We start from the raw sequence: 12,590 nt of genomic DNA, 5'->3' as shown, positions 1-12,590 counted from the left end.
ATATCATTGTTCTTATATTTTTCTTAAATTTTGATAATTTTTATACTCTTATTGCTAATAAGCATAGATTGCTTTTTAAAAGCATAATAGTTATGCTAAGAAGTATTTCCTCATAGTACCATATAACATGTCTTTGCTTTTAGTAGATTGAGTAATTGAATTTCATTTAGTGATTGTAATAATCTTGTGTATTTCCCCCTTTTAGTCAATGAACAGCAAATTTCCCAAAAGGTGAAAAATTTCATGAAAGAAAATGAAGAACTGATGCAGAAATTGTCAAATTATGAACAGAAGGTATAATTATTTTGTTTTGTTTCTTTTTCCCTTGGTTCTAGCTTAAATCATTTCTACCTGTTTTAATTTAAAAATCGTATTTTAAAATTTTTGTTTCATTATTTCCTACAAATCATCCAAATTCCAAGCAGTCATATGTATTAAGTACTGCTTTCTTCTGGAAAAGGGTCACTTGTCTGGAAGTAACTTGTATAGTAGCACTATAATTTGTGTATCTTAATTCTGAATGCTTTATTTACATAGATGAAGGAACAGGTCAAAGAAACCATGAAGCAAAATATGATTCTTTCTGATGAAGCAACTAAATATAAGGTAAAAATCCCTTCTTTGGGGGGAATTACATTCTAAACTCAAAAGTAAATGTAATGAGTGAGTAATCTTGACACCTTTTTTTCCCAGGATAAAATGAAGCTTCTTGAAAAAGATAAAGAACTTCTGGATGAGAGAGCTAAAAGTCTTCATGTTATGTTAGAATCTGAGAGAGAACAGAAAGCTAAGAATCAGGACTTGGTAAGAATTTGCTGCTAAGTGTTACTGTAATTTGGCTTTTGAAATATTTTGTAAAATTGGTTAAGTTGAACTTAGTCCAGCTGTTAACTAAAGTAAGATTAGGAGTCAAGGAAGTTGAACCCACTTCTGCCCATTTTGTGGAACTTTTAAGTACTGATACAACAAATTATTTTTATGGGCCTAGGAAATATTTTTATTCTCAACCTTGGATAATTTTCATATTGCTTTGCTCTGCCCTTGGAAACATGCAGAACAACTAAAAAACTATTGTCCAGTTGAACAGTATTTGTTTACTTTTTACTTGAAAGAGTAATGAATTAATCAATTTTCTGTACTTAAAAAAATTTTACTTACATATTTCATTTTCAATTTCTATAAGTTTCTGTAATTACATAAAAGTTGCAAAAGATAGTAGAGAGTGTGTTCTGAAATATCCTACCCCCAAGTAAGCTTGATCACCTAGCTGAGGTAGTATTTATCAGATTTCTCCACTGTAAAAATTCTTTCCAATCCTTTTCATATTGTATTCTTTGGAAGTTACCATGCACAGCCCACAGTTAAAGTATGAAGAGTTACGAGCTCAGGATGCAGCTCATGGTAGAGCACTTGCCTAGCATGCATGAGGCCCAGGATTCAGTCCCAGGCATTGCAAACAAAGATTGCAGAGTTATGTCCACTTCCTTAAGGAGCGAGTATCTTTATAAATTTTTTGGAATTCTTCTGTATGTGAGATTAGTCTATTCTCCCTTAAATTTTATCATTTTTTACTTCAGATAAGAAAATTTTAAAAATGATCTTGGGAAATTTTTTTCTCTATCACTAGAAAAAAAAATTACTAATTTGAACTGGTTTACTTGAAACAGTAATTAATTAGTTAATTTTCTATGCTTTAAAACATTTTATTTACTTATTGCATTATGTTTTTCTATACTTTGACCTTTTTTTCTGGTTATCTCATAAACCATAAGGTTGTGGATGCCATGAAATATTTATGACTTCATTTTCCCTCATCTCTTTCAGTTCTTGATTTTTTGCTTAGTCTAAAGCTGGATCCCCTGCATTTACCTGAAATGTAATGGGATGGCTTGACAAATATTTTGTTGTGTTTATCTTTTTTAGTATATATGTGTGTGTGTGTGTGTGTGTACACACACACACACACATATATATATATCAGTATTTCTACTGAAATCCTAATGCATATTTTGTGTTCTGTTTTCACCTGGCAGATAATGGAAAATAAGAAATCGATAGAGAAGCTTAAAGAGGTCATTTCAGTGAATACTAATGAACTTTCAGAGGTAAAGCTGCCAACTCTTGCTAACGGGTATTAATACTACATCTTAGTTTTCTTGCGGACCAAAAATTTGAGGTGTGCTAAAATGTGCAAAAAATGAGAACTATATGATGTCTGGTTTGGGAGAGTATAACTTTGTTTTTTCTTTGGAATTAATTCACTAACTGTAGTGTTTTGCATTAGCTTCAAATTGTCCTTAATGAAGCTAAGCTTCGTGAAGAGAAGGTGAAGTTGGAATGCTGTCGGCTTCAGAAAGAAAATACCATGCTTAAGAAGAAGAAAGAACAGGTAAAGAAAATTTGATGTCATACATAATGTAAGCTAGAGAAGTGAATATCATTATCTTGTATCTTTCTTGGATCTGTTTCTGAGGTAAGGAATATTCATGTAGGACCTTTTCTAGATATGCAAAGTTTAAACAATGCTCCCCAAATTGAGTGCATATATATGTTCTCCATCTGTTTTGGATTTTGGGATTATTGCTTTTCTTATCAAATATCAATCAGTTATTAACTTGCATAGCCTCAAAGAAACTTTTTAAACCAGAAAATTAAGTATTGTATGATCCTCTTTTGAGTAGTTACTGATTCACCGGCCAAGGGAAGATTACATGATAAGGAGTCTAAATTTAGGAGACAGTCATATGTGCCCAGCCATTCCTGCTGGAGGTAAATTATTTGAATTGGCAGCAATTTTCTGGGGAATACAATAAACAGGGTCAACTTCCTGATAGCTCTGATGTTCTTACTGCAGCTGTGAGAGTTGGGGCCACTCTGCCCTCTTCCTTAACCAAGGTCTCAACCCCCTCGATTGAGGCAGGCCACCGAGGAGTATGGCTCTCTATTTCTTTGTCTAAGTCTTGTAGTCCTGATGTATCCAGTGCAGAAACCCCTCCCTAACCCATAGGAATTCATGTGTTTTGGCTTTTCAGTTGCAGCAGGAAGTCAAAGACTGGAGTACATCACATGCTGAGCTCAGTGAACAAATCAAATCATTTGAGAAGTCCCAGAAAGATTTACAAGTAGCTCTTAGTCACAAAGAAGATACTGTTAACGTAAGTTTATACTCCAAATACATGTTTCATCTCATGAATTCTCCTGAAATCTTCTGAATTAAAATCGAGAGTCTTCCAACCTTTTGCTTCTTTTCTAGGCTTTGACTAATTATATCACACAGTTGAATCGGTTACAATGTGAATCTGAATCTGAGGATCAAAATAGAGAAGATGAGTCAGATGAATTAACCAATGGAGAGGTAGCAGGTAAGATCAGTCTCAGGGAGGTTGCATCCTTTTTTGCTTTCCTGTCTTTAATTAAGTATACAGATGCCACTTTTCAGCTGGCTGAATTTCTTCTTAAGCTTCAGGGTTGTAGACACATATCACTGGATCTATAGATATGTCTGTTGCATTGGCAGAGGTGGGTTGCTGGGGTATAATGTAGCAATAGGCATGTGAAGAACACTGACTTTTTCTATCCCATTGAAAAATAGTAAGTACACTGCACTACAATAGTCACATCCTATACCTCTAAGTATTGAACATTGTACAGTAAGAGAAATTTATTTCTTTTACTTATGCAGATGATACTTGATTTTGATACTCATCATCTCTATGGCTCTGTGGTTTTAAGGTCCACAGTCAGTCTTAAGAGTCCGGAGGTAGTTGGAACCATAAACTAAGGCTGTGAGAACAGAGGCTAGAGACTATCAGAAAGCTAGAGAGGGAGTACTGATGAGGAAAATATTTCCAGATGTTTTCTCCCAAGTTGGATATTGCTTACATAGCAAGTATTTCAAACCACACCTGGTAGTAGATTCAGGGAGAAAATAGAGGATTGAATCTTTCTAAATAAGACACTTACTTGCCCAGGTGAAGATAGATCTGAGAGAGAAGAAAAGCTTTTATTTTACAAGAATAACATAGATGACATTTTAGTTGTGCAAACTAGAAATTCGCCTTTTGTTTGTTTGTTTGTTTTTAAGACAGACACAGTACTTTTATTTATTTTTATGCTGAGGATCAAACTCAGTGCCTCACACATGCTAGGTGAGCACTCTACCACTGAGCCACAACCCCAGCCTGAAATTCACCTCTCTCTCTCTCTCTTTTTTTTTTTTTTTTTTTTTTAAATCTAAGCTTGCAATTCTCTTAAAAGTCATTAGTCTAATCAGTTTAGTTATTTAATTGATTTTTTTGTTTTGTTTGAACACAATCATTATTTAGTTTGGGGAAGTTAGGAGAATATAGAGTTAAAAGTAAGGAAAGAAAAAGCTAAAGTCTTTTGTTTTTTAGGTGATCGGAATAAGAAGATCAAAGATCAAATTAAGCAGATGATGGATGTCTCTCGGGTATAGTTCTTTGTAAGAGTCCCATAGTGCCTGTGAATTCTTCCTGTGCCTCACTTTTAAGAATACCTCTCTTTTCTGCAATTTTTAGACACAAACTACAATATCAGTAGTTGAAGAGGATCTAAAACTTTTACAACTTAAGCTAAGAGACTCGATGTCCACAAAATGTAATCTAGAAGGTGGGTTCTTCTTGAGAAGAAATTGCTATGTTGGAAAGACTTAAAATTTTATTGGAAAGATAAAGAATGGCTTCTTGCTTTCATGCTTCTTACTTTTCTTGGCACTACTCCCTCAAACAAGTTCTTAAGTCCTTGTACACATATAGAGATAAGCTGTTTTATCCTTTACAGACCAAATAAAGAAATTAGAAAGTAACTGCAGTTCACTACAGTCTTCTAAAGTTGGACTGGAAGAGGAATGTAAAACTCTAAGGCAGAAAGTGGAGATTTTAAATGAACTCTACCAGCAAAATGAGATGGCACTACAAAAGTAAGATTTTCATTGTTTGTTATTGTTATCACTGTGTGAACTAATAGATAATTTTATCTTTTCTTAAGATTATTTACAATTTCTTCTAGTTTGTAATAAGTAGAGATTTGTCTTTTTTCCTTTGTGTTTTGTTTCCTATAAGTTGCATTTTTCTTTCCATCGTCAGTCTTAAGAGTCCTGAGGTAGTTGGAACCATAAACTAAGGCTGTGAGGACATCGTAATCAATTGTCAAATTCATATGAAGGCAGGAAGTGGTAAACTGGTATTAACAGTCACTGATGTGGAAATACCTCTCAAAGATCTAGACCCTTTCTATGATCCCACTATTTATTTTAATTACCTTTCATTGTGATCAGTTATGTAATTCTAATGTTTTGAACTTGTATTTCTAACTCTGGACCTTTAAAAATACTGAGTGATTTGGAATGACATGTTTTAGTAGAATAAAAACTTCAAAAAGGAATAATATTTACTTATTGATGGTACAAGTTTTGGACTTGAATATCTCAGATGTTCACACTAAAAATTGAACTGTGGCAAGGACCTTAGGAGTTATGATTACAGAAGTACCTGTTTGTAGTATATATTTATATATTAATCTTCTCAGTGTGGAGCTAGTTATTTTTTGAAAGTTCATTTGAAGTTTTTAATACACAAAAATACTTGAATTCTCTAAAAATAGGTTTTTTGTGTCAGATTTTATTTGTTTGCACCTGATTTTACTCTTCGGCATATATATATATATATATCTTGTAAAGCAAAGACAGACCTTCTTACAGACCTATTTTTAGGTATTTTGACTCCTGTTGCATAATTAATGCATTAAATATTGAAACCTTTCCATTAACTTTTCTAAAATTCTGTGATCTCCAAGCGACCTTTTTAGAATCTCAAATTTTTGTTCAGGGCAGTTCTAAATGCCTGGCCTGTTTCAAAGAAACATTTCTCATTTTATCACTTTTTTTTTTTTTTAAAGAACACTTGTTTTCTCTGTCCCTACTAGTAATATGAATGACCTAAATGGCAATTAATTTTCTTTGTAATGCAATTAAATTGTAGCACTATTTTCCTCAACTCCTCCAAAATTCATTCAGTCATCATCTGTGGTTTGTACTCTTTTTACTCATCCCCGGGTACTATGTTAGTTCATGCCTGTGTCATCTTTTCTGTTCCTAACCTAGATCATCTGTCTTCATTCTCCATTTTTTTTATATTTTTTATATAACTTATTTCAAATTCTTAGTAGTTTTCTCTATAGCTGCTTGAGTGGACTTTCTAAAATGTAAGTCTGGCCATGTCAATATGTGCCTGTGGTTTATGAAGAATTTGCTTTCTATTTGATGACCTGTTCTTTTTTTCTTCCTTGTATCTTTTTAATAGTTTAAATATTTTTAATTATTTTCCTCATCCCCTGTATAAGCTTGATGTAATCATAAATTATAATGGAATTATAATTATATAATTATAATTATAATTTTATTCATCTTCTCATAATTTAAAGGCCATGGTATATATTCTGGATTTAATAAAAACCTGACATAGATTAATAGGTTTATTATTTTTTTTTATGGGCTTTAAGTAGCTCCTGAATCAGATAACTGTTGTGGCATTGTATGTTAGTACGTCATATACTGTGAACTCCACAAGACATTCATTCAATTTATACACATATTTAAAGTTTCTGTAGTTCTGCATTCTACACTCTTTGTTTCTTATTTGCAATTATTTTCATTCTATTTGAACATTGTCCTTTAATGATAGATTTGATTAGTGTATCAAAGTAGTACAAGGATAAACAGAGAATAGTATTTTATCCACTAAATATTGCTACCTTTATAATCTGTATTAGGTTGACATGAACTTCATGATTAGAGTTAAAAACAGTTTCCATTTTTAAAGGATCTTTCTTTTGGCTACTGAATTTTGACTGTTACTTAGTTTTAGCAATTTAAAAATATCCAATTAATTACCATCTGTTTTAAATTTTTTCTTTAAGGAGTCCATTATCATTGTTGTTTGGTCTTATCCCTCCCCTAGTTCCTGTAGTCATTTCTCTGTTTTTTTAACCATTGTATTGGGAAGTGCCTAGGTGTAGTTTTCCCCACCCCACCCACTTTTTCCTCTTGCAGTTATGTTGCTTGGGACCATTAAACATTTCTTGAATTTTCGAGTCTTTTTCTAAATGTTGATTTTACCTCATTCTCTCTTCTGATTATAATAATGCATATTAGAATTTGATTTCCCCTGCCTCCTACATTCTGGATTTACTTCTTCTGGATATTTTCTTCTGACCTGTCTCAAAAGCGCTAGGATTTATTTTACTTCCCAAATCTGCTGCTAAAATCATTCATTGAGTTTAGGATTTTAAAAAATTCAGGGTTCAAAATATTATTTTAGTTGTAGATGGACACAGTATTTTATATTATTTTTATAGGATTTTTTTAAGAGAGAGAGAAAGAGAGAATTTTAATATTTATTTTTTAGTTTTTGGCGGACACAACATCTTTGTATGTGGTGCTGAGGATTGAACCCGGGGCGCATGCATGCCAGGCGAGCGCGCTACCGCTTGAGCCACATCCCCAGCCCGACACAATATTTTATTTATTTTATGTGGTGTTGAGGACTGATCCCAGTGCCCCACACATGTGGGGCACGTGCTTCACCCATGAGCCACAATCCCAGTCCTATTTCAGTACTGCAGCTCAAACCCAGGACCTTGAGCCATGTGCTCTACTATTGAGCTACCTCCCCAGACTCCTTGCTCTTTCTCATAAGGGACTAGGGTCTTACTGCTTTCCAAGCTGTCTTTATTCCAAGCTGTCATAATTCTGCCTCTGCCTCCTGAGTATCTTCCACTGTAGGTAGGTCACCACACCCAACTATTTCTTGGTTTTATAGTTTCTAATCCTTTGACAAAATTCATAATCTTTTTTTTCCCCTCTTTTGTGGTGCTGGGGTTTGAACCCAGAGCCTTGTGCATGCGAGGCAGAACTCTACCAACTAAACTATATTCCCAGCCCTGAAATTCATAAACTTGACTTTACTTTTTTGACTATATAAAAAGCACAGTGATTTTAAAACATGTGCGGATAACCCCATTAGGTGGTTTTCTTTTCTGTGGGATTTTTTCTCACAGAATTTTGTCTTATGGAGTGCCTGGTCAGTTTTGATTGGCCAACATTGTTGTGATAATTATAGATGAAATTTGAGGACTAAGATGAAGTTATCTTCTTATAGAAAAGTGTTGAGGTTACTTGAGTAAGATTGTTACTTTAAACTTAGTCAGCAATTAAGATAATTCAAAAATGACTTGTCTTTTCAATGTTTCATTATTGTTCCTTTTGGATTTTTTGCCTGTTCATCACTTAAGTGTGCAGTACTTTCTAATCTAAACTCAAAGGCTAGGGCTTTTATTAAGGGTCCCTTTATTTGTAGCCCCAAAGACTTCTTTTTTCCTCTAAGCCCAGGAATTTGATGAAGGCTTAGTTCAGTCTCATTATATCTTTGTGTTATCTTCAATATGTGGGTGAACCTAGGAGAAAAGTACCTTAAAGTGCCAGCCTTACTTGTAATTCTGAGATTCCCTTTTCTAATGGATCTTGGCCACATACATATATCTTCACTGCCTTTTTAGCTTGGATCCCTTCAAACACAATTTTATATTCTTATAAAGATGTTTTGATTGTTCTTAGTGCTCTCAGACTAACTCTTTGATAATTGGAAACAAAATTCTCTCTGTCCTTCAAGATTCAGTTTTCTCCATATTCCTTCTTAAGCCAGTGGGGAAAATTATTATATTCCTTTAGGCATCATTTATACCTGAAACAGTGAGCTCTTTTATTCTTTAGCATCTTACAAGATAACTAGTATATTATAGCCACTCATAAAATACTTGCTGAAGAATTAAATGAGAAGCTATATAAGAATATATAATCCCCTTTTTCTATTTGGTATCAATAATCCTTTTTTACTATAGTTCTTCTGATTTATGGAAAATTAAGTTTCAAGTTAATTATCTTTTGAATTGGAACTATGGCTAAAGTAGTACAAGGATAGCAGAAAATAGTATTTTTTAAATCATTAAATGTGGCTACCTTTGTCTCAGTAGATGAACATCTTGAGTTTCATGATCAGAGTTAAAACTTGTCAGTAGATAATACTCTGATCGTCGGTCAGTTTGGCTTCTTTTTCTGGTTGACAGACATTATCAAAACTCAGATTTGTCTTTTTGCTTAATTACAATTCTTTTGAAATAGAAATCTAAAGTGTGAAAAATGTTCTGTGGTTAATTGCATAGCTAAAAGACATATTCTAGAAGATTTTTTCTTTGACTGACTATATCTTTATTATGGTACCAGTCTTGGATTGAGAAAAGAGTTCCTCCATGACAAAGATATACTTAGTGTCCTACCCATGGCAGAAACCAGAAAAGAATTATCCCCTGCTTTATCCTAATATGTTTAATTATGTTAGGTTGATCAGTCCTGATCTTCCACATTGAAGTAAAGTGAGTTTTTATTATCTTACACACAGGAGACTTGCCCTTGGGGCACATGTTGTTTTCACATTTATTTTATTTACTGGTAAGTAGAGAATTAAGAGGAGAAGTTAGAAAATGTAAGTGATTTGCCAGAGTTTGATTTATGAAATTGCAGGTTTGAATTCCTATTTTATGTGCCTAAGCATTTTATAGAATTGTGGGAAGTGATATTCACAAAGAGAAACTTTTGATTTGATAACTGGCTTTATTTTAGGAAACTGAGTCAAGAAGAATATGAGAGACTAGAAAAAGAGCAGCGGCTGTCAGCTGCAGATGAAAAGGTGGTTTCCGCTGTAGAGGAAGTTAAAAATTACAAGTGAGTTCAGTTTCTAAAGGAGGGTGTCAATGTCTAATGAACTAGTGTTAGCTTTCTTTTTAATCTTTTTTTACATTATGTAGATAGAAGAAAATAGCATGGAAGTATAAATAACGAGAGGATATGAATACATTCAATTCACACAGGAGAAAAAATAAATTTCAACTTAACAAATGAAAAATGTTAACAAAAATTTACTTATACCCAATGGGCAAGACCATAGGGAACTTGGTCAATGCAAACAGTTCTGGGGGTTTTGTATGTTGTAGTAATTCTTTAAGAAATCAGTTTGCTATGTGATGTATCAAGACCCACAAAAGTGTGGCATTTGATAGACCTTGGAAATCTTCTATGGATATAATTTGAAAAAAAGAAAAAAAGTTTTAAGGAGGAAGATATTTCTAGCTGAATTACTTGAGAACACACTGATGAACAGTTAAGGAAATTATAATTTATCAATTCAGAATCTCTAGCAATTAAATGATAAAGAAGTTATTAGTATTAGGTTTTTATTTCATTTATTTATTTATTTTTGGTGCTTTACTACTAAGCTACATCCTTAGACCTTTTTTTTACTTTGAGAAAGGGTCTCAGTTGCATAGGTTCCCACTTAATTGCTGAGACTGACCTCGAACTTGTGATCCTCCTGCCTCAGCTTCCCAATCATTGGGATTACTGGCATGTGGCATTGCACCTGGCCTGTAGTATTAGTTTTGATCACACTGGATTCATATAACTATAGAAATGTTTTTCTTATGTATGATAAAGTCTTTAAAAGTATAGCTGATGGAATAAAGGGAAAATGGTCAGAATGTTTCAAATTTTATTCAATTGTTGTAATTCTTAGGCGGAGAATTGAAGAGATGGAAGAAGAATTACAGAAAACCGAGCGCTCATTTAAAAACCAGGTAGTAATTAATACTGTCCTGTAGTTGCAGAATTCTTTGATATCTAATACAGACAATTATAGGCTATTATAATGAGTCCGTAAAAACATTTTTTTAATGTGTTGTCTTTTTCAGATTGCTATGCAAGAGAAGAAAGCTCATGATAATTGGGTAAGATTTTTTCCCCCTTTTCTTTATTTTGTGCATAGCCTACCGCAACTGAATTTGAATATTTTCTCTTTAATAGCTCAAAGCTCGTTCTGCAGAAAGAGCTATAGCTGAAGAGAAAAGGGAAGCTGCTAATTTGAGACAGAAGTATGTGATTTTGGTATCTTACTATATGTTTTATAGTGTTTTAAGGTTATGCTAGATATTATCTATGATAGATTGCTGTTTCATAATTTAGCCCATTCTTTCTCAATATTCAAGACTATTGGAAATGGCCCAAAAGATGTCAATGCGGCAAGAAGAACCTGTGATTGTAAAACCAATGCCGGGAAGACCAAATTTACAAAATCCTCCTCGGAGAGGTAGGGGGCACTTTGTAAAAGGAGCTATTTTATTTCTTGGTGCAGAATGTATGTAAATTACTTTTTATTTCTGTGTGTAACGGTTATGAAATAATCTGAATGATTTGCTAAAGCGGGAGGTGGGGGTTGGTGTCAGGGAGAAGGCTGCCTTAAAGTAGTAACACGGCATTGTTGTCTTTAGGTCCCCTGAGCCAGAATGGCTCTTTTGGTCCATCCCCCGTGAGTGGTGGAGAATGTTCCCCTCCACTGACAGCAGAGCCAGCTGGGAGACCTCCTTCTGCTACCCTTAATCGAAGAGATATGCCTAGAAGTGGATTTGGTGAGCATTCACATGTTGCTTTATAGTAAACTGCTTCAAGGTTTTGGTTTTTTTTCCCTTTTGAATATTCTAATGAAAACATAGAATTTGGGCCTGTACAATATATAGAAGATAATTTCTTACTTTTTCTTAGTGAATGTTTTCTATAAAATCTGTTCTAGAATAGAAAACATTTTTTTTTTTTTTCCTGGAGGTCCCTGTATTGTTTTTTTCTTTTAAATTTTACACTGTGAAGTGTAAACCTTTATCTTTAAATTAAATCTCTATGATGTTCCTTTCCCAAATATTATAAAAGTAGCCTTAAACTTTATGTATCATACATATTTCCAATATGAAATACTGAGTCTTATTTCCAATTCTAAATAGGACTGTAGTCTTGGTAAGATTGGAATTCAGGTTATACAGATTAAAGAAAAGCCAGCCTACACATACTTCAAGTCTATAGCTTAAAGTTCAGGACCAGTACTTATTAATCTGCTGTTCTATCAACCCAAGGCAGTTCTTTATTTTATTTAAGTCTCTTCATAAATTGTGATTTACTATTGAGCAACCCATTTTTTAAAATATTTTTAATTGTAGATGGACATGATATCTTTATTTTTTAAATGTGGTGCTGAGAATCAAACCCAGTGCGTCACACATGCTAGGCAAACACTCTACAACTGAGCTACGACCCCAACCCCTGGGCAACCCATTTTTAATGTTGCTTTGTAGTTATTGTTGAACCCTGACCTGTCCACCAGTGGTTTATTTCTTCTGAAAAATACATACAAGGGCTCTGATCTTTCTTTCCCAAGGGTCAATGGATGGACCTTTACCTCGTACTCAATGGTCTTCTGAGGCATCTGGGAAACCCGTTGCCTCTGGTAAAGGGACCAAGTAATTTCAAAGAATCTAATTGTGGATGCAGGATTTTTATTCTTTTCATGTTAGAATAAGTCTGAATCCATTCTTTGATCTCTAACAGACCCAGGATGTGGTCCAGCTCACATGAACAGCAGCTCCAGAAGTTCTTCTCCAGCTAAGGTGACAGATGAGGGCAAGGTAAGTTCTGTAGT

General features: G+C 33.8%; 1 protein-coding gene across 4 annotated transcripts in view; it reads left to right on the top strand.

Moving 5' to 3' along the window:
* Mia3 (MIA SH3 domain ER export factor 3) overlaps nt 1–12,590 on the top strand; it is a 51,489-nt gene that overhangs the window by 34,277 nt on the left and 4,622 nt on the right. For 3 of the 4 annotated variants that reach the window (XM_071600045.1, XM_071600048.1, XM_071600047.1), the window contains 17 exons: nt 206–294; nt 538–606; nt 694–804; nt 2,034–2,105; nt 2,285–2,389; nt 3,033–3,155; nt 3,254–3,362; nt 4,395–4,450; nt 4,539–4,629; nt 4,801–4,939; nt 9,695–9,796; nt 10,644–10,704; nt 10,819–10,854; nt 10,931–10,998; nt 11,113–11,213; nt 11,395–11,532; nt 12,500–12,576. In XM_071600045.1, coding sequence (XP_071456146.1) covers nt 206–294; nt 538–606; nt 694–804; nt 2,034–2,105; nt 2,285–2,389; nt 3,033–3,155; nt 3,254–3,362; nt 4,395–4,450; nt 4,539–4,629; nt 4,801–4,939; nt 9,695–9,796; nt 10,644–10,704; nt 10,819–10,854; nt 10,931–10,998; nt 11,113–11,213; nt 11,395–11,532; nt 12,500–12,576 — 1,547 coding nt within the window. The remainder of the gene's footprint in view (nt 1–205; nt 295–537; nt 607–693; nt 805–2,033; nt 2,106–2,284; nt 2,390–3,032; nt 3,156–3,253; nt 3,363–4,394; nt 4,451–4,538; nt 4,630–4,800; nt 4,940–9,694; nt 9,797–10,643; nt 10,705–10,818; nt 10,855–10,930; nt 10,999–11,112; nt 11,214–11,394; nt 11,533–12,499; nt 12,577–12,590) is intronic. The other variant, XM_071600046.1, reaches the window with a different exon arrangement.

Source organism: Marmota flaviventris, chromosome 12, assembly GCF_047511675.1.
Source record: "Marmota flaviventris isolate mMarFla1 chromosome 12, mMarFla1.hap1, whole genome shotgun sequence".
Taxonomy (NCBI): Eukaryota; Metazoa; Chordata; class Mammalia; order Rodentia; family Sciuridae; genus Marmota; species Marmota flaviventris.
The sequence above is the reverse complement of the archived record's forward strand: the minus strand, read 5'-3'. Positions and strand labels throughout refer to the sequence as shown.